Genomic DNA, 22752 nt, shown 5'->3' on the forward strand with positions numbered 1-22752 from the left:
GCGCTTCTGGATCATGTTTAGATACGGCTTCTTCTTTGAACTATAGAGTTTTAGCTGGCAACAGCGGATGGCACAGTGAATTGTGTTCACAGATAATGTTCTCTGGAAATATTCCTGAACCCATTTTGTGATTTCCAATACAGAAGCATGCCTGTATGTGATGCGGTGGCGTCTAAGGGCCCGAAGATCACGGGCACCCAGTATGGTTTTCCGGCCTTGACCCTTACGCACAGATTCTTCCAGATTCTCTGAATCTTTTGATGATATTATGCACTGTAGATGATGATATCTTCAAACCCTTTGCAATTTTACACTGTCGAACTCCTTTCTGATATTGCTCCACTATTTGTCGGTGCAGAATTAGGGGGATTGGTGATCCTCTTCCCATCTTTACTTCTGAGAGCCGCTGCCACTCCAAGATGCTCTTTTTATACCCAGTCATGTTAATAACCTATTGCCAGTTGACCTAATGAGTTGCAATTTGGTCCTCCAGCTGTTCCTTTTTTGTACCTTTAACTTTTCCAGCCTCTTATTGCCCCGTCCCAACTTTTTTGAGATGTGTTGCTGTCATGAAATTTCAAATGAGCCAATATTTGGCATGAAATTTCAAAATGCCTCACTTTCGACATTTGATATGTTGTCTATGTTCTATTGTGAATACAATATCAGTTTTTGAGATTTATAAATTATTGCATTCCGTTTTTATTTACAATTTGTACTTTGTCCCAACTTTTTTGGAATTGGGGTTGTAGATAATGATGGATGGATGGATGGATGGATGGATGGATGGATGGCTGTTTGGACAAATGGATAACCAGTGAGCGATCATGGCTGACTGGCTGAATGGATGGAAAAATGGATAACTCGTGAACTATGATGGATGGATGGCTGGATGGATGGGTGGAAAATGGATAACTAGTGAGCAATGATGGATGGATGGATGGATGGATGGATGGATGGATGGAAAAATGGATAACTAGTGAGCTATGATGGATGGATGAATGGATAGGTGGATGGATGGAAAAATGGATAACCAGCAAGCTATGATGGCTGGCTGGCTGAATGGATGGAAAAATGGATAACTAGTGAGCTATGATGGATGGATGGGTGGGTGGAAAATGGATAACTAGTGAGCTATGATGGATGGATGGCTGAATGGAGAGATGGATGGATGGGTGGATAGGTGGATGGATGGAAAAGTAGATAAGTACATAGATATGATGGCTGTCTGGATGGCTGACTGATTGGAACGATGTATGGAAAAATGGATAACTAGCTAGCAGTGATGGCTGGCTGGCTGGACAGATGGATGGATGGAAAAAACGTATAACTCACTAGATATGATGGCTGGCTGGCTGGCTGTACAATGAGCTTGCTATGATGGATGTCTGGCTGGCTGGCTGGAGGGATGGAGAGATGGATGGATGGGTGGGTGGATGGATGGAAAATGGATAAGTAGCAAGCTATGATGGATAACTGGCTGGCTGGTTGGAATGATGTTTGGAAAAATGGATAACTAGCGAGCAATGATGGCTGGCTGGATGGATGGATGGGCGCATAGATGGATGGAAAAAATGCATAACTAGCTCGATATGATGGATGGATGCCTGGCTGGCTGGCTGGCTGGCTGGCTGGATGGATGGATGGATGGATGGATGGATGGAAAAATAGATACCTAGCATCTATCCATCCATCCATCATGGTTTGCTTGTTATCCATTTTTTCCCTCCAGTCAGCCATCCATCCATCATAGTGAGCTAGTTATCATTTTTCCATTCATCCATCTACTGTATCTATCTGTCCATCCATCCATCAGAGCATCTGTGTATGTGTGTGTAAAAAAACAATCTATTCATGAATGTGTTTTCTCTTTGCTAGGTCATCACGGAAGAAGATGAAGATGACTACGACTCTTTGTCCATCGAGCCGCTGAGTGCAGCATTGGCCCAAAGAGGGAAGAAGAAACACTCAGAAAATCCCAGCCTTACCTTCGCCAACCCGTCCCTCAACACCACAGACCTGTAACACACCGTCACTCAGCTCTGAGCTGAACCTGGTAACATCACTTCTCCATCCTGAGCCATGAAACCATACACCTTGCTCTGTCATGTCACAGTGCACAGTCAGCTCCTGTGGCTCAACATCCTCCTTTTTTTTTTAATATCTGAGAAGATGAGATTAATAATTTAAGATGAAAGATTTTCTCTTGCTTTCTCAAAGCAATTTTCAGCAAATGTCACAACAGTAAAATCATAAATTATGTTAATATCATACAGTTTGTTTTTAAATCGAACAGCCCGATTGGGTGCGCACTCTCATTGTGACATACGAACATGATCTGAACTTTTGACTTGTGAGAAACTGGATTGAAAATAAATAAAATCGATGATGTTTGAAAAATCTTGGAATAAAAATCTACAATATCACTCTGTTTTATGTGCAGAAGAGAAGAGGGAGAGAAATGATCACCCTGGACTTTATATCTGCAATGTAAACCACTTTATTATATTGTACAGTTATAATTTTACTTGGCTACATTTCATGTATGTTTTGAATTGATGTATTTTTTTTTCCTCTTACATTTTCTGATGTAACCTGCAAAGTTATCATAATCCTCACTGGAAATAACTATTTATACTAGAGCACTGCTGAATTCTCAAATCTCAAATAAAAGATTGGTCAAACAAAGGTGTTGATTAATTTTCTACAACTGCAGCTCTGATAATAGTGCAGCTGCAAATCACAGGCTTATATTTTTGTGCTTGTTCAAATTCATTTCTATCGTAATTGCTCATTCACAGGGACTTGTACGATACATGTAATACAATAATCCAAGTCGAATAATAACCAGATTTTAAAAATGTGTTATTTCACAAAGTAAAATTTATAATTGTTGACTGACGGTGGCTCGATTTTTGTATAAGGACGCATTTGTTAAACATTTATGGAAGGAGTCTCTGATGTCAACGTTTTGTAAATGTTTTCCACCCTGTGAAAGTCTTCAGGCTGGAGGAGATTGTTTTTCTGGTTGCTCGGAAACATGACAAAGATTGTTTTTGTGTAACCTCGAGAGAGGAATAAAAGAGAGGCTGGTTATGACAGGGAAAGACTGTTTATCGCTGCTATAACGTAAGAGATAAGAGGAACTTGTTTCATAGCAGGCTTATACAACTCGAGTCCGACTTGTGCCCTAATTTTAAGAACTCGTGACTTGACTTGGACTTGAGCACTGATGACTTGGACTCAGACTCATAAATTGGAGACGAGGACTCGGATGTTTTCTTTATTTTTTGTAATATGCCATAATTTGGCATAAGATATTTATATCAAAATGAATTTTTATACTAATTTTGTGCAAGAGAATGCACATCCACCTGTTCATACGTCATGTTCAGGAACAAACTAACGTTAGTGGCGCTAAAATGCCTGGAGAGAACACCCCAGGATTGCCTGTTTTGCTAACACAGACTTCTCGTGCAGTGGGAAAAAATGCCCTGCTGTGTGTTCCATATGTAGAAGAACTATCGAGGAGACGACGGGGACAACCTTGAACTTCAATTGTCATTTGGCAAGACTCCACCTAGAGAAGGAAGTGACTCGCTATGTTCATTGCTCTGTCGATGGCGGGGCTTGCTTGCTGACCGATGAACTAGCTAGTGTTAACCCTCTCTCATGTTATTTGCCCTGTTGATAGTGGGCGGGGCTTGCTGAGCGATGAACAAGCTTTTTAATCTGTTGCCTATTAAACTAAAATGGGGCAGTCGAGCAGGAACGTTAGTCCAACACAGCAGCAGAGACGCTTTCACGTAAAGGCAGCAACAGCCACTGTCAAATGGTGCGACTGGAGTCTTGTTCTCGGACTCGACTCGAAATTTTCTTTCATGACGTGGACTTGAACGCTGGGGACTCGAGACTGTACTCGAGGTTTAGTAAATCGACTACAACACTCTTTCATAGACGTTCCAAAACATAAACTATAGATGGTTGAATGTATGGTGTCATTCTTTAGCCAATTAAAAATTGTAATTCTTGGCAAATTTGCTGTGGTATAAGAGGAATTAAACACTTTGGGATCTGCTGTGAGAACCAAATGATCAATGTCAGGGATATTGGGTCATTTTGAGCAGTGTACACAATAGAATTACTTTAAGCCTAATTCTTTTCACCTGGAAAATGCACATTTATTCGTTATGGATTTTCAAGACAAAGTCTTGTTCATTTGAAAAAAAAAACTGGTTCAACCATCTTCGTCACACAAATATGCAGTGTTATAATAATATAATGTTAATAATGGATAGGATACTTGAGGATACTTTTTTTTATTTCTATAGAAACTGTACAAAAATAATTTCATTTAAAACAAAAAATATAATTTGACTTTGTTAAATAACTGAATGCTTTCATCTGTTTGAGTCAGCTGCTTGGGTCAGCTGATTGTTGTGATGCATGTTGCCAACAGTGGAGTTGCAGTGAGCCCTCTGGTGGGCAAACTATGCCACAACAACACTCATAACATGGTTAAAGGATTCATCGTCTGTCTGGAGCAACAAAAGACTGAAAACGTTGTGTAATGCGAACCCCCGAATTAGGTTAATTAGCAACAGGTCAGTAACATGATTGGGTATAAAAAGAGCATCCCAGAGAGGCGGAGTCTCTCAGAAGTAAAGATGGTAAGGGGTTCACCGCTCTGTGAAAGACTGCGTGGGCAAACAGTACAACAGTTTAAGAATAACGTTCCTCAACATAAAATTGCAAAGAATTTGGGGATCACATCATCTATGGTACACAATATCATTAAAAGATTCAGAGAATCTGGAGAAATCTCTGTACGCAAGAGACAAGACTGAAAACTGACATTGGATGCCTGTGATCTTCAGGCCCTCAGGAGACACTGCATTAAAAGCAGACACGTGTCTGGAGTGGAAATCACTGTATGGGCTCAGGAACACTTCAGAAAACCATCGTCTGTGAAAACAGTTAATTCCTGCATCCACAAATGCAAGTTAAAACTAGATATAAACAATATACAGAAACACCGCCACCTTCTCTGGGCCTGAGCTTTTTTATGATGGACTGAGGCGAAGTGTAAAATTGTCCCGAGGTCTGACGAATCAAAAGTAGAAATTCTTTTGAGAAATCATGGACACCACGTCCTCCAGGCTAAAGAGGAAAGGGACCATCCGGCTTATCAGTGCACAGTTCAAAAGCCAGCATCTGTGATGGTATGAGGGTGCATGAGTGCACATGACATGGGTAGCTTGTACATCTGGGAAGGCATCATTAATGCTGAATGATACATACATGTTTCAGAGCAATAAACTGCCATCTAGACAAAATCTTTTTCAGGGAAAGCTTTCCTTCTTTCAGCAAGACAACGCCAAACCACTTTCTGCACCTAGTAAAAATGCATGGCTCCGTAGTAAGAGAGTCTGGGTGCTAAACTGGCCTGCCTGCAGTCCAGACCTGCCTCCTATTGAAAACATTTGGCATATTATGAAGTGCAAAATACGACAAAGGAGACCCTGAACTATCTAGCAACTGAAACTGTACATCAGAAAAGAACGGGACAACATTTCTCTTTCAAAACTCCAGCAATTGGTCTCCTCAGTTCCCAAACGTTTACAGCGTGTTAAAATTCGAGGTGATGCAACACAGCGGTAAACATGGCCCTGCCCCAACTTTTTTGAAACATGTTGCTGACATCAAATTCAAAATGAGCATCTTTTTCAAAGACCAATAAAATTTCTCAGTTTCAGCATTTTATATGTTGTCTTTGTATGGTTTTCAATGGAACCTAGGGTTTCCATGACTTGCAAATTATCGCATTCTGTTTTTATTTCTAGTTGACACAGCCAGCATCCCACCTTTTTTGGAATTGGGGTTGAAAAAAGAGGCTGAAATCTTCATCACTCGAATTACACTTTTAGAACAATTAAAACAACAGCTGAGTATTTTCTCTTTCTGGTTGATACAAAGCATCCTTCATGAACAGTGATTTCAGGTGAAGTTCGGATCTGAGAACGCATTCCTGATCAAGATAAAGCATTTAATGAACCTGGGTGAATGAAGAAGCAGAGAAATTACATTATTGTGGTGGCACAGTGGTGTAGTGGTTTGCACTGTCGCCTCACAGGAAGAAGGTCCGGGTTCGAGCCCAGCGGCCGGCGACGGCCTTTCTGCGTGGAGTTTGCATGTTCTCCCCGTGTCTGTGTGGGTTTCCTCTGGGTGCTCCGGTTTCCCCCACAGTCCAAAGACATGCAGGTTAGGTTAACTGGTGACTCTAAATTGACCGTAGGTGTGAATGTGAGTGTGAATGGTTGTCTGTGTCTATGTGTCAGCCCTGTGATGACCTGGCGACTTGTCCAGGGTGTACCCCGCCTTTCGCCCCTAGTCAGCTGGGATAGGCTCCAGCTTGCCTGCGACCCTGTCGAAGCTACAGATAATGGATGGATGGATGGATGGATGGATGACATTATTGTGTTGTACTTTTTGTTTAAATGACAGACTTCATTATTTATTCTTTTTATCTAATTTTTGTGATTAATGTTTGTAATGTTGCAAATGGGGAAAAAAATCATTTTGTGTGGATTCCAGAGAAAAATAAAAATACAAAGGGAAATGGATTAGATAGATAGATAGATAGATAGATAGATAGATAGATAGATAGATAGATAGATAGTGACTATTTATATTTGGATACACGCAGTAAACGATAATAAAACGCAGGCTGTTTTGGTAAAACCTCCAGAACTTCATTCCCCACCAGGCACCGTCGCGCCTCCGCTGACTACTTCCGGGTCACCGACTTCCGGGTCGTTCTGTTGTTGTTGTCTCCAACTCGTCCAGTTTTGCTCGGGAATATTTTTCTGAAACGTGTCGCAATGATGTAGAAATCTGACTAACAGAAGACCAGCAGGCTTTCCATGAGCCGTGTGTGTTCCTGTGAGGAAAGAGTGGACTGTATGGGGTTTCATAAATTATTAATTTATTTATTATTAATCGGAATCAGAATCAGAACCGAGTTTTTTGCCAAGTCCGTTTTCACAGGGAAGGAATTTGCTTTGATGGTTGGTGCTTGAACAGGTAGGATAGAAGAATAAAAAAAACAACAACAAAACAAACAGTTATATAAATAGAATGAAAAATAAGGAGACTCTCAAAGATACAATATTATAAATTATTATTATTATTGCTAATTATCTGTTCAAGCTAACTATAAACAATGCTTGCTTCCATTAACTGTGTGTGTATATATATATATATATATATATATATATATATATATATGAGTGATTCCACGCTTATGGGTACTGAAATGGGGACATGAACTTATTTTTAAAAATTCACCTAAAACCATTTCTTTTTTTTTTTTTTTTACCATCAGGTCACAAAACATGTAATCTTTAATGAATGATATCTCATCTCATTATCTCTAGCCGCTTTATCCTTCTACAGGGTCGCAGGCAAGCTGGAGCCTATCCCAGCTGACTACGGGCGAAAGGCGGGGTACACCCTGGACAAGTCGCCAGGTCATCACAGGGCTGACACATAGACACAGACAACCATTCACACTCACATTCACACCTACGCTCAATTTAGAGTCACCAGTTAACCTAACCTGCATGTCTTTGGACTGTGGGGGAAACCGGAGCACCCGGAGGAAACCCACGGGGAGAACATGCAAACTCCACACAGAAAGGCCCTCGCCGGCCACGGGGCTCGAACCCGGACCTTCTTGCTGTGAGGCGACAGCGCTAACCACTACACCACCGTGCCGCCTAATGAATGATATGTTATAAGATAACTTTAATTTTCTGAGATGTAATAAAAACATATTTATATGCCAAAGTCAGAACGTAACAGAAGTGTTGTGGACATATATATATATTCTCAATTTTAACAATGTAGAATTACTTTTTGAAACATAGGAAGGTGATGTTTTAGCAAATATAATTAATAAACATGTGTAATAGAATAAACATACACATTCTTTCAATAAGATTAACATGGTATATAGCTAGATTGTAATTAATTTGTAACAGACGTGAGATGGACAATCGTAACAGAAGTAATGTAACAGACATCATTTTGGAACTCATAGGCTTGACTTTGGCATATAAATATGTTTTTATTACATCTCAGAAAATTAAAGTTCTTTTTTAACACATCATTCATTAAAGATTACATGTTTTGTGACCTGGTGGTAAAAAAAGAAATGGTTTTAGGTGAATAAGTTCATGTCCCCATTTCAGTACCCATAAGCGTGGAATCACTCATATGTGTGTGTATGTGTGTGTATAGATAGATAGATAGATAGATAGATAGATAGATAGATAGATAGATGAAACAAACTGCAGTGTTTCCCCTGAGTATGCTTTTTTTTTTAAATGAGTAGTGTGTTGCTGGATGAGGATGTTCACCTGTCGGGCCCCTCTCCACAGCTCCGATTCCAGACCATTTGGACCTGAACAAACAGTTAAAGGAGGCATATCACAATAATTAGACCAATTTTTACAACAGCACTCCTTTTTTCAGAATCCAAGTTGGATCAGTTCCCGTGGCAAGTCCTGTGCTGAGGGGACACAGTTTCAGCAGGAGCTGGTCGTCTTCTCTTCGGGCGGAATTTTGATTTCAAAGGTGGTGAGGACAAAGTACAGGGACAAATCCTGACAAGGGCTTCAGTTTTTCAGATCCCCTGCCTGACGTCTATCCGCTGTACTCTGGTCTCTCTTGCAAAAGAAATCTTGATTTCAATTAAATTCGAAGAAGAAACTTTTAGTTGTCACATGCACACTTCAAGCACAGTGAGATTCATCCTCTACATTTAACCCATATGAAGCAGTGAACACACGCGCACACCCCCCCAGAGCAGTGGGCAGCCACACTACAGCGCCCGGGGAGCAGTTAGGGGTTAAGTACCTTGCTCAAGAGCACTTCAGCCCAAGATAATCCCATGTTAACCTAACTGCATGTCTGTGGGGGAAACCGAAGCACCCGGAGGAAACCCACGCAGACACGGGGAGAACATGCTGGAGACTCATGGTGGCCTCACGACTAAGACACTTCATTTGGGTTTGAATTTGTGACCCATCTGAACCACAGCCTCTCATAACTTATTGCTTGATTCTGGAATTTGCAATTCGCTCATCTCTCAATTTTCTACATGCCGTCCCTGCTTGCCGCCCGTCAGCCTGGGGCAGCCAGCCGTCCTTGCTGAGTTCCAGACACAAGAAATTATTTCCAAATAAAAATACTTTCATGAATGAAAGGTGTTCTACTGGAGTGATTGAGAGATATGAACCATTTATCGTTCTAATTGATTTATCAAAGTTGGAGAGCTCATTTCTTCTTGCTGTAATTTTTCACTCCCCTCTCCACTGCCTGTCACTACTCTGATTTCTGTGTTGAGTGAAGAAGTACAGTCGGAGACTGACTGCTTGTTTCAAATAACGTGAAAAATAAGTCTCTCAATCTAACTAACTTGAAGCTGTTTACAAAGTGATCTCGTATTCCAGCACGATCTCACTTTGAATATTCGTAACATTACGTTAGCTAACTTCATATAGTGTGTCTGAAGACATCAGTCACACTCATATTTATTTAAAAAAAAAAAGTCATATGTCCTCCATCTTTTGCTGGGTGGGGGGTGGGTCCTGACCTTGCTAACTGTTTGAATCATTTGTGAGCGCAGGAGAGGAGAGTGCAGCTTCAGTGGGAGACGTTTTTGTATGGTCCGAGTGTCTACATCCTCCCCTCCCTCGTTTTTGAGCAGGTGCACTTTCCATGTGGTCCTCGTGCCTGCAGTCCTGGTTTTGTTTTTTGGACCTTCAAATCTGTGTTTTGCGTGTGAGGGGGGAAGCATCCTCCCAATATAACGGTCGGGGAAACACTGAACTGTCAGTGCTGTGTTTATTCTGCACACAATGCAGGGTTTTAAGTATCCAGTGTACAGTCCAGATATTAAATAGTAATTCAGAAATGTGACCGTCGTGAAATAATTTAGTTGTAATTTGCTGATTTTTTTTTTCCCCATTAGGACACAGAGAGAGAGAATGTGGCAGAGTCTCGGCTTGACTGTGCTGGTCATCGTGGCCACTCTCTTCTGCGTGTTGCTCTTCATGGTCTTCGGTAAGACTCCCACGTTCTGTGATGGACCCATCTTTAAAGGGGAAAGGACCTCATGCTCAACAGTTTGAACATAAATGAATCTCCAGGATCATTTGCAGATCAGAAAGTGCTTGATCAAGAGGGAACATATTTCCGAAAGACCCAGACCAGAACAGTGTTTTATCAGAATAGATTTGTTGAGTTGATGAGACTAGAATAGAGCAAAGTTTCATTCAAATAGTTTAGAATAGAATCTAGAGTTATCTGAATGGAATCGAATAGTTTTCTTCAAATAGAATGAAATATACCCCTTTTCCACCAAATCAGTTCCGGGGCTGGTGCTGGTTCACAACTCGTTCAACTTGCGAGCCAGATGAGAACCAGTTTGCTTTTCCATAGCTCGCGGTGCTAACGGAAGACACGTCATTACGTCGCTGTATACGTCAGTTACGTCGTTGTATACGTCATTACGTCGCTACGTTTGCATAAACCTTGGCGCGAATATCGAAGCAAAAACAACACGGAAGAAGAAGCAGCAGCAACAACAACAATAATAATAATGGATGACTTCGCGTTTGTACAGCTGCTGCTTCTCGTCGCTTAAAAATGGCGATCTTTCGTGGTCTTGTTATTGTTGTCGGTCTTAACAACTCCGCCCCCCCCCGCTGACGTAAGCGGTTCTTTCCTCTGGCCCAGCAGAGAGTTGGTGCTAGCCTGGAACCGGTTTTTCTGGCCCCAGAGCCAGTTCTTTGTCAGTGGAAACAGAAAACCCGGTTCCAAACTAAGCACTGGCCCCGAACCGGCCCTGGAACTGCTTTGGTGGAAAAGGGGCAATAGATGTACATCAGAGTTGAAAAGTGGAGAATAGTATTGTCAGAACAGAATGGAATGGAGTTGAACAGAAGAGAGCGCTCTCGGAAAAGAGAATAGAATTTGATCAGAACAAAATTGAATTGAACAGAATAGAAAAAAATCAGAATAACGTTGAATAGAATTAGATTTACATCAAAATTGAAAAGGACAGAATAGTTTTGTCACAGCGGACGACTTTTCTCAGAGCTGAGAAGAGAGTGGGATAGAGTTGACTCAGACAGTATATTCTATGAGTAAAGTATCAGTTTTTCTCAAAATAAAATTAGAGTTTCCAGAGAATAGAATTCAGCAGATTTACCTCAGAATGAAATGCTTTTCTCAAAACAGTGTTTCTCAGAATAGTTTGTTCAGAATAAACTGCAAGAGTTTCATCAGGATAGTTTTGTCAGTCCAGAACAGAATAGTGTTCTATCAGAATAGATTAGAATAGAATTGAAAAATAATTTTATCAGTATAGAATACGGTCTGATCAGAATGGAATACAATGGAGTTGAACAGGATCATTCGATCAGAATAGAGCAAAAAAAAATTTTCTGTCAGAATGATCAAACAGGATGAGTATCGAATCAGACTAGAATAGATTTTTTTTTTTTTTACCGGAGTGTTCATCATTCAGTAAAGTTTTTTTTATCAGAATGGAATGATCAAAATAAACCAGAAGAGTTGAACAAAATAGTTGAATAGAACAGTTTTAATAGAAATGGAATAAAATCCAATCCCATCAGATTAGAACAGCGTTTTTATCAGCAGAGTTTAAAATAATACAAGTTATAAGTTAATTCTGTGTTGAAAGATGGAGTCTTTGGTCCGACCACCACAAGCTGAACGATTTACAAAATTCTATCGTTTCTATCAAGAACGAAAAAAATACTTCCCTCCCTTTTCGAAAACTTATTTCTGTATTTTTGTTGGTTTATTCTATTTCTGTTTCCATACAGAAGAGCATTTATAGTGCCTTGCAAAAGTATTCATACCCCTTGAACTTTTTCACATTTTTCCACCTTACAACCACGAACTTAAAAGTTTTTTATTGAGATTTTATGTGATAGACCAACACAGAGCAGCATATAATTGTGAAGTGAAATGAAAATGATAAATGGTCTTCAAAATTTTAAACAAATAAAAATCTGAAAAATGTGGTGTGCATTAGCCCTGTACTCTGATACCTCTAAATACAATCCAGTGCAATCAATTGCCTTCAGAAGTCATCTAATTTGTTAATAGAGTCTTACTCTCGAGTTCCGAATAAGAGCGCAGTTGGGAATAAGAGTGTAGGGCGGCAAAATGGGCAAAAATTAATAAGAGTGTAGGGTGGAAATAAGCATGCAGGCCGGAAAATTCTCGAGTTTCGAATAATAGTGCAGTTGGGAATAAGAGTATAGGATGGCACATTAGGACAAATATAATAAGCGATAAGCACACTTGTAGTCTCGAAAATTATGCTGAACAGATCTTGGAGACCAAATATCAATTCAGTAAACAGACAAATCATATCATGGCTGTCAAAATTTCTTGTTCGTGTTCTTTTTATCTAAAACAAAAAGAATATCTGGATACTAGTAGAGTACTTTTGCTTGAGAAACTCAGGTATGCAAATTGCTTTAATTTACCTTTATTTAAGGTCTTAAGACATCAAAATTCTAATTTAAAAATGTCAAAATTCTATTACAGAGGCAGAGGAAGACTTTATTGCACCATTTGAATCCAGCAGGTGAAAGAGCATGAACCGTTAAGTCTTCATCCGATTCTTCAACAATATCACAATTAGAATATGAAGGGATGATCAGCCAATAGATACAAACGCCTCTTAATTCCAATTAATACAATATGACTTAAGGAAAAAGGCTATATCTTAATGCTTTATTACTTCACTTCTGTGTTTAGTCCCAATCAGTGATGTACGGGGGATTTGGAGAAAATTTTTTGACATGTTGACTGTCACTTCCCGGCCATTTCCGTGATTATGGTCTATGGAACCGGCCAGGACCCGAAAAGGGCCAGCAATATTGAACCGCTGGCATAAGTATTTAATTACTTGGAAAAATTGCATTGTAATTCACTTCTATGCTATTATATCTCAAGAATATGCTACCTTATGGGTGAAATTCATGTCAATTTTCGGTGGATTGAAATCGATCATAGATACTTACCGTTGTTTACCACCGGCAGTGTTGTTGGTGCATCGGCGGTGCTTCGTTGTGTCTGCGCATGTGCGTAGTGAGTCGTCTGTGTTCAGGCGTTATTTTCGCTCATTCGTCACACGTGCTTGTATTGACAAATAGAATAAGCGTGTAGGCCCGAATAAGACCATGCAGGCGGGAATTTTTCGCAAAAATAAATAGCCGTGCATGCACGGTTATTCGGAACTCGAGAGTACTGTGTGCAATTTACTCTCAGCATAAATACACTTGTTCTGTGAAGGCCTCGGTGGTTTGTTAGAGAACACTGAAGAACAAACAGCATCATGAAAACCAAAGAACTCACCAGACAGGTCAGGGATAAAGTTCTGGAGAAGTTTAAAGCAGGGTTAGGTTATAAAAATATATCCCAAGCTCTGAACATCTCAAGAAGCACTGTTCAATCCATCATTCAAAAATGGAACAAGTATGGCACAACTGCAGACCTACCAAGACATGGCCGTCCACCTAAACTGACAGAGCGAGCAAGGACAGCACTGGTCAGAGAAGCAGCCAAGAGGCCCATGATCACTCTGGAGGAGCTGCAGAAATCCACAGCTCAGGTGGGAGAATCTGTGCACAGGACAACTATAAGTCGTACACTCCACAAATCTGGCCTTTTTGGAAGGGTGGCAAGAAGAAAGCCATTGTTGAAAGACAGGCATAAGAAGCCATGTAGGGGACACAGCAAACATGTGGAAGAAGGTGCTTTGGTCAGATGAGCCCAAAGTTGAACTTTTTGGCCGAAATGCAAAGCGCTATGTGTGGCAGAAAACTAACACTGCTCATCACCCTGCACACACCATCCCCACTGTGAAACATGGTGGTGGCAGCAGCATGCTATGGGGATGCTTTTCTTCAGCAGGGACAGGGAAGCTGGTCAGAGTTGATGGGAAGATGGATGGAGCTAAATACAGGGCAATCCTGGAAGAAAACCTGTTGGAGGCTGCAAAAGACTTGAGACTGGGAAGGAGATTCACCTTCCAGCAAGACAATGACCCTAAACATACAGCCAGAGCTACAATGGAATGGCTTAGATCAGTGGTTCTCAAACTTTTTTCACCAAGTACCACCTCAGAAAATACTTGGCTCTCCAAGTACCACCATAATGACCAACATTTAAAATACAGTAGCGTAGTAGGCCTAAGTATTCATTAAAAACAAGGCGGAGGTTTTATTTAACAAGTATATTTAATATTGTTGGCCACTCTAACATTACACACAGTACTTTGAACAGTAACACTGTGTTTAAATATAGGAAAATAAAACACTGTACTTAAATAATGAATCAAAATTAATTGCACATAAGTGAAATAAACATTGTACTAAAATAAATATTAAGACAGTTCTTAAAGATTAAATGAAAATGTGCTTAAGTTAAATAACTGTACTGTACTTAAATGGTAAGTTAAAAAAAAGTACTGTACTTGATGTATTTGAAAAAAATCGAAACAGGCTACGCATAGCTGCAGTTCTTGCTGTTTCTTAACTCCAGTGACGGCTTTCTGAAACAGAAAAACACACCCACAAACAGAGGAAGAACAATAAGATTAAGAAGAAAACAAAGGTGAGGAAAAGCATTAAGAATAACAGCTGTAGTTAAATATACACAGACTATTGACTGACTATTGATTGACAGCTTACTGAGCTTAATGTGATGGGTGTGCATGCCTCTGTGAACACAGTCCTGCAACGTCTGGGTCAATGGAGATCAGCTTCAGTCTCTCAGGCCAAGTTTACATTAGACCGTATCTGTCTCGTTTTCTTCGCGGATGCACTGTCCGTTTACATTAAAACGCCGGGAAACGGGAATCCGCCAGGGCCCACGTATTCAATCCATTACGTATCTGGTCCGGTGCTGTGTAAACATTGAGGATACGCTGTGCTGAGCTCTAGCTGACGTCGTCATTGGACAACGTCACTGTGACATCCACCTTCCTGATTCGCTGGCGTTGGTCATGTGACGCGACTGCTGAAAAACGGCGCGGACTTCCGCCTTGTATCACCTTTCATTAAAGAGTATAAAAGTATGAAAATACTGATGCAAATACTGCCCATTGTGTCGTTATGATTGTCTTTAGGCTTGCCATCCTTCCACTTGCAAGTGGTAAGTGACGCACATGCCTGATATGCACTGGGATCTCACACACAGCGGCTCAGTCCCGAATCACTGCTCGTGTGCTTCACTCGCGCGCTCTGTGAGCTGCACAGGGCCAGGGAGTGCGCATCCTCCAGAGGGCACTCGCTGTTCAGGGCGGAGTGATTTGGAGCGCAGGATGCCTGTGGAGCCGAGCCGCTGAGGAGAAATTTACACATTACACATTTACACATTTCAACTTGCGTGCCGTCTAATTAGTCATGTGATTAGCGTATCCGTGTATTGGTGTTGCTGTGTGCACGCTAATCGTTTTTAAAAACGTTAATCTGATGATCCGCTGATACGGTCTAATGTAAACCCCACCTCAGGTTTGGCTCAGCATCCACCCTGCTTCTGTACTTTTGTTTTTATGACAACAAGTGAAGGGAAGCCTTTCTCGCACAGGTAGGTGGTCACAAAAGGAAGGAGAAATCGCACAGCCTTGTCAGAAAGCACCGGGTATTTACTGAACTGCTTCATCCAGAAGTCCAACAGTGTGCGCTTTCTGAAAGATGCCTTCAGTGTTTCATACACCCACACACTTTTCCCAGTCCAAGCCATGCTCCTGGATGAACTTGTTCAGTAACTGGAATATTTGCTCTGATGTAGTTCTGGTCTCCAGTGATTTACAGAACATAAAGTCCTCCTGCGCCACACCGTCATATTCATATCTCACATAAACCAATAAATTGGCCAAATCTGCAGTCTCATCAAGCTGTATGGCAAAATATCTACTGTTCTTAATGCGCTCAATCAGTGTCTTTTTAACATCGTCAGCCATGTCGTTTATTCTCCTTGACACGGTGTCATTTGAAAGCGACACCAAGTTTAACTCTCTGGCAGCTTTCTCTCCACATGATACGTGTCATCTCTTTGGCTAATGGTAAACACAGCAGTTCCCCGATTGTGTGCGGCTTACCGGCTTTGGCGATCAGGAGGCTGGCACGATATGAAGCTTCCTGTGCTTTGGCTACGGGTGTACCATAGGACAGAATGGTGGACTTGGACTGCTTCAGTTCATCACGTTTTCGTAAAAAAAAAAATCCATTGGTTTGTCCTTTACTGCTGTGTGTTTGGTTGTAAGATGCCGTTTGAGATGCGATGGTTTCATGGACTCATTGCTCAGAACGTCGCCGCATACAACACACTGCGGCCTGGGCAGCTCCTCTGTCCCGCTCCAAATGAATCCCAGTTTTATGTATTTTTCGTCATACTTCCTCCTCACTGGTTTCTGCCGTTTGCTAGCAGTTCTGGGGCTGGTTTTGCCACTGTCGTTAGCATCTGCGCTCGGCTCACACACGTCCTCTTCAGTTCTCCCTCTCCCCTGATCCACGCTCCCATTCGCGGATTTAAGCCACGACAGTAATTTTGTCATACTCGTCGTAATTAGCAAAGCCACCTCCACCTTTTCCCATCACAGCCTAGTCTACCAATGGCAGATAACCGTCTGTCAGCGGAACCGGCGGGAATGCGTACGTACGCTACGTATGGCTACCCAGAAGCACTTGCAAACTTTTTAAAATTATTAACTTAATTTGTATGTCCTTTCATTTTCTTGTCATCGGTTGATAAGATATTTTCATCCATTCGGATATTATGGATAGTATTTCACGTTTTATTTTTCCTCATCTCATCATCTCTAGCCGCTTTATCCTTCTACAGGGTCGCAGGCAAGCTGGAGCCTATCTCAGCTGACTACGGGCGAAAGGTGGGGTACACCCTGGACAAGTCGCCAGGTCATCACAGGGCTGACACATAGACACAGACAACCATTCACACTCACATTCACACCTACGGTCAACTTAGAGTCACCAGTTAACCTAACCTGCATGTCTTTGGACTGTGGGGGAAACCGGAGCACCCGGAGGAAACCCACGCGGACACGGGGAGAACATGCAAACCACACAGAAAGGCCCTTGCCGGCCACGGGGCTCGAACCCGGACCTTCTTGCTGTGAGGCGACAGTGCTAACCACTACACCACCGTGCCGCCTGTTTTATTTTAATTTTTTTATTTATATTTAATTGATTCTTTGGCGTACCACTAGAATGGAGCCCGCGTACCACTAGTGGTACGCGTACCACAGTTTGAGAATCACTGGCTTAAATCACAGAATATTCATGTGTTAGAATGGCCCAGTCAAAGTCCAGACCTAAATCCCATTGAGCATCTGTGGCAAGACTTGAAAATTGCTGTTCACGGACGCTCTCCATCCAATCTGGCTGAGCTTGAGCTATTTTGCAAAGAAGAATGGGCAAAAATTTCAGTGTCTAGATGTGCAAAGCTGGTAGAGACATACCACAAAAGACTTGCAGCTGTAATTACAGCAAAAGGTGGCTCGACAAAGTATTGATGCAGGGGGGCTGAATACTAATGCACACCACATTTTTCAGATTTTTATTTGTTTAAAATTTTGAAGATCATTTATCATTTTCGTTTCACTTCACAATTATGTGCTGCTCTGTGTTGGTCTATGACACAAAATCTCAATAAAAAACTTTTAAGTTCGTGGTTGTAAGGTGGAAAAATGTGAAAAAGTTCAAGGGGTATGAATACTTTTGCAAGGCACTGTATTCACTGCTTATCCAGCTGTGCTCATGGTGTGAGCTGACAGACAGGACTGGAACTCTCACACGCATTTCACACAAACACACACACACACAATTAGTGATTAAAGGAACAGTCCACCGTACTTCCATAATGAAATATGCTCTTATCTGGATTGAGACGAGCTGCTCCGTACCTCTCCGAGCTTTGCGCGACCTCCCAGTCAGTCAGACGCACTGTCACTCCTGTTAGCAATGTAGCTAGGCTCAGTATGGCCGATGGTATTTTTTGGGGCTGTAGTTAGATGCGACCAAACTCTTCCGCGTTTTTCCTGTTTACATAGGTTTATATGAGCAGTGATATGAAACAAGTTCAGTTACACAAATTGAAACGTAGCGATTTTCTATGCTATGGCAAGTGCGCACTATAATGACAGGCGTACTAACACCTTCTGCGCGCTTCGGCAGCGCATTGATATCTGAGCTCCGTATCAATGCACTGCCGAAGCGCGCAGAAGGTGTTAGTACGCCTGTCATTATAGTGCGCACTTTCCATAGCATAGAAAATCGCTACGTTTCAATTTGTGTAATTGAACTTGTTTCATATCACTGGTCATATAAACCTATGTAAACAGGAAAACGCGGAAGAGTTTGGTCGCATCTAACTACAGCCCCAAAAAATACCATTGGCCATCCTGAGCCTAGCTACATTGCTAACAGGAGTGACAGCGCGTCTGACTGACTGGGAGGTCGCACAAAGCTCGGACAGATACGGAGCAGCTCGTCTCAATCCAGATAAGAGCATATTTCATTATGGAAGTACGGTGGACTGTTCCTTTAAAGTTCAGTGCAGCACACACATCACTTATGCCGCTTTTCCACTACAAACGCGGCTGAGTCGGGCTGAGCCATGCCGTGCCGAGTCGAGCTGAGCGGGGCTGTTGGAGTTGCATTTCGACTACAACCGCGCTGAACCGTGCTGGCTGGAAGTGGGTGGACACACTGGGTGGAGTTAGCGAAAGTGGATGGACGTCAGGTGATGTCATTAAGCAGCGCAAACAGTGACATCAGTGAGCTTTTAAGCGGTAGTCTCACGACCCGAATAGTAAACAATAAACATGGAGGACATGGAGTCGTTAGTGTTGCTGGTCTTGGTGCTGTGGCTTGTTGTCACCGACAACGCCAACAGATACTGGCAAGAGCGTATAGATGAGGCGAGGCGCATAAGGCTTCAGAAATTCTCGTAATTCGTAATTCTTCTTCTTCCGGGTTTGCGGTGTTTACAGATCCCAGCGCGCTCGCGGGGCGTGCGTGGGCATGTGAGGACACTCCTCCTCACCAATCAGTGCACAGGGGAGTGTCTGCTCACGCCCCCAGCCTCACTCGGCTCGCTTTGGCTCGCTTCAGCCCCACTCCAAAACCGTGCGAGTTTTAGGGGCTAAGCAGGGCTGAAGCGAGCTGAGTCGTGCTGGTTTTTGGTAGTCGAAACGCGAGCCGTGTCGGGCTGAAGTGAGCTGAAAAAGGGTAGTGGAAAAGGGCCATTAGAGTCTCCGAAAGGTCACTGCGCCTCTCTCTCCCAGACACACTTCAGAAATAGATCTGTTTACTTCCCTCCGATTTCAACTTTTTCACATCAAACATGTTTCAAATGAATTTAATTGAGTTTTTCAGTGAGATATGAATATTGGTCTTTATTTTGAATTTAACGGATTTTTTTTTTGTACTGAAAATATTTTTAAAATAAGTCAAAATAATTAATTTATGGAAAAAAGTGATCAGTTTTTTGTTTTTTGCATCTTTTTTTGTTTGTTCAATTCATTTTATCTGTCTATTGAATATATAATTAAGTGCAAAAGATTGCACACCCTTCGAACAAATTGAAGATGGCCAACTTTTTTTTTTTTTGCCAAAAAGACATTCATGTTCCACAGATGTTCCTTTCTGATCACAAAACGAAACAAATGTAAAGCAAATAAAATATGCAAACACTGACGATCTCATGTTTACCCTGATTCAAAAGAAAACGTGTCTGGCGAACAGCAAATAACAGGACCTGCTGAGGTCCCCACCCCCCTGTGCAGGTCAATCCCAGATTACACCATGTTCCACTTCAACGACCATGGAAGACTTGATCTTTGAAAATTTTCATTGTGTTAAAAAACCACATGGTGACTGACTCATATTAGCGACTCCTCCATTTCATAACCCTGGTTTTTTTTTTTCAGTGCAAAACACCACTTTGGAGCTTTGAAGACTCAGACATTTATAATATTCAGTGATGAAGTTGAAAACACAGCTTTACCTAAAGAAATGAAAATATATACGCAGTATGAAACATTTCAATATGTCATAACCTGTAAAACTACAGCTTCCTGTTTTTTTTTTCCGCAAAGAAAGAAGATATTTAAGTTATTCCATGAAATCGAGTTGTACATGAGCCGATAGCTGATGCATTGCGCTGAGTTGGCAAAAAGCCATGTACGACAAGATTGAGTGTAATAACTGTTTTATTCTGTCCACATTCATTGGATTTTGAGAAACAAAGCATCCATCCATCCATCCTCTATAGCTGCTTTATCCTCTTCTACAGGGTCGCAGGCGAGCTGGATCCTATCCCAGCTGACTACGGGCGAAAGGCGGGGTACACCCTGGACAAGTCGCCAGGTCATCACAGGGCTGACACATAGACACAGACAACCATTCACACTCACATTCACACCTACGGTCAATTTAGAGTCACCAGTTAACCTAACCTGCATGTCTTTGGACTGTGGGGGAAACCGGAGCACCTGGAGGAAACCCACACGGACAACATGCAAACTCCGCACAGAAAGGCCCTCGCCGGCCACAGGGCTCGAACCCAGACCTTCTTGCTGTGAGGCGAAAGCGCTAACCACTACACCACCGTGCCGCCCTTTTTGTAAATTTGATAAATAAAAACTTTATATACAAAACGTCTGACAAAATCATTTCCGCTGAGAATGTAAACAAACCTGTGACAGTCGCAATTTGTGAAAAATTAAAAAAAGATGTTTTTACCATCATATACTTTTATTCCATATTTTGTTGCTTTTTTTTCTTCTTTTTTGGGGGGTTTTGTTTTCAAGTAGTTTTTATTTCGTCCTCGGTTGGTTCAGCTACGCGCTCTGCCATTTTGTTTTTCTCTCCTCACGGTATACGAGCTGATATCCGAAGAGTAGAGGAGCCAATCAGAGTGCGCGATTGCTCATATCCAGTGAACGTAAATAGAATAATAAGGGCGATTAAAATAAGGGTTCTTGAACAGGAACAGTCAATCCTGCCTGTGTATTGTGACACTGAGAGGTGAATGAATTCTTCAAGGTGACTGACTCGATGTTGGACTGATATGTTTCTGTTTTGCAGGTTGGTACGTGGTGTGGCAGCTCTTCCTGTCCAAGTTTAAGTTCCTGCGAGAGCTGGTTGGGGACACGGGGTCGCCACAGGCCGAAACGGAACCCTCGGAATCGGAGAGCGAACGCAGCTCCCCTCCGACGCCCCGCCATCGAACCAAACCCACACGCCAAAGAGTTGCTTTTCCAAGCAGCATGACGTAAATTTCAAGAAAAGCACAGTCAGGCTTTGAAACGAAATTTACGAATGAGCCAGTGAGAAAGCATTTGCCCCCGACCTGCCAAAAATAAAACGTAGGGGTGCCAAGCAGAATTCAAATGCTTAATATCGATGTGTAGAGTCGTAGCCGTAGTCTATACAGCATTTTCCTTGACTAAAAGTACAGCCTTCACCTCTCTTTCCTTTCATTTTATTATTCCGTTGTCAGAAACTCCGTCAGTAATTAGTGTTTGTCCGCTTGGCGATCACTTCCAGACATTTTACGATCAATCCCAAGTCGTCTGTTTCTCTGAAAAGCGTTTCACGACTGCGTAAGACATCGCGGACACTTGGAAGACACTTGAACTCCATTTTCTGTTGCAAGTTCGCTGCGCCTCCTTCGACTGACTTGCCATCATGCTGCTAACCATGTCTTTGATCCACATCACAGGTGCTAGGTGAGACGGAACCGTAAAAGGAGACGTAAACAATGCTCTGAATGCTAAACATGTGATGCAAACTGACAAAACTGTCTGATTTTACTCACACTCAACTCTTTTAGATGTCCAACATGCAATGCAAGGAGGAATGTACCAATCAGCTGCCAGTAAATAGGCCCCGCCTCTTCGCAATAAGCCCTTTTCGTGTTCTGTATGCGATACGGGGTGGGGGGTGGAGCTTTGTGTAGCCACTCATCTAGGATTCACTTTTTTTTTCAACCATGTTAAAGTTGAAAATTTAAAGTCAGATCTGTTACGAGTAGAAATGGACTCCGACAGAAAGCTCCATCTCCACTGAAACAGCGTAAAAGCAGCATGGAAGCTGTTAGATTTTGTTTTAGGATCATTTCTGTTATGGCAGCAGCTGTAATATTCCCTTGACAATAAAAGTATTGGATACAACCTTCCAAACTGGTGTGTCTGTGTGTAAATTGTGACGAGTGTACATACAGTGCTGAGCGTAAATGAGTACACCCCCTTTAAAAAGAAACATTTTAAACAATATCTCAATGAACACAATTTCCAAAATGTTGACAAGTTTAATATACCATATGTTTAACTTCTAAAGCCTCGGTCACAACTGGCCGTACATGCTCCTATGGCTGGTCTACGTGCAAAAAACGCAAGAAACGCACGGAGGGCGCGCGTGTGACGTGCTGATTTTCGAGCCGTAGACTGGCCGCAGACCGGCCGCAGAGGTTCTTTGTCATGTCAAACAAACTCTACGGGCGCTTACGTTTTTTTCAGGTTGCAAGACAAACTTACGGCCAACGTGCGTCTTTCTCCATGAACAAAAAAAACGCAGCGATTTGGGAAACGCCAAAAATTGCACGGCCAAAAAA

General features: G+C 41.9%; 2 protein-coding genes across 4 annotated transcripts in view; both read left to right on the forward strand.

Annotated features, from left to right (window-relative positions):
• The window catches only part of cdhr2 (cadherin related family member 2), a 39450-nt gene extending 37425 nt beyond the window's left edge, over positions 1 to 2025 (forward strand). Inside the window, exon 32 of the mRNA XM_060902709.1 lies at positions 1879 to 2025. Coding sequence (XP_060758692.1) covers positions 1879 to 2025 — 147 coding nt within the window. The remainder of the gene's footprint in view (positions 1 to 1878) is intronic.
• A 4782-nt stretch (positions 2026 to 6807) lies between these two features.
• On the forward strand, positions 6808 to 22321 carry smim13 (small integral membrane protein 13). Of its 3 annotated transcripts, none has more exons than XM_060901182.1 (4): positions 6808 to 7083; positions 8536 to 8637; positions 10037 to 10128; positions 21225 to 22321. In XM_060901182.1, the coding sequence occupies exons 3-4, from the start codon at positions 10053 to 10055 to the stop codon at positions 21413 to 21415; spliced, it is 267 nt and encodes an 88-aa protein (XP_060757165.1). In that variant the 5' UTR covers positions 6808 to 7083; positions 8536 to 8637; positions 10037 to 10052; the 3' UTR covers positions 21416 to 22321. The 3 variants fall into 3 exon arrangements, with proteins under 3 accessions (XP_060757165.1, XP_060757164.1, XP_060757163.1); XM_060901181.1 differs by lacking the exon at positions 8536 to 8637 and adding an exon at positions 9692 to 9877; XM_060901180.1 differs by lacking the exon at positions 8536 to 8637.
• Positions 22322 to 22752: the final 431 nt, after the last annotated feature.

Source organism: Neoarius graeffei, chromosome 20 (assembly GCF_027579695.1).
Source record: "Neoarius graeffei isolate fNeoGra1 chromosome 20, fNeoGra1.pri, whole genome shotgun sequence".
Classification (NCBI taxonomy): Eukaryota; Metazoa; Chordata; class Actinopteri; order Siluriformes; family Ariidae; genus Neoarius; species Neoarius graeffei.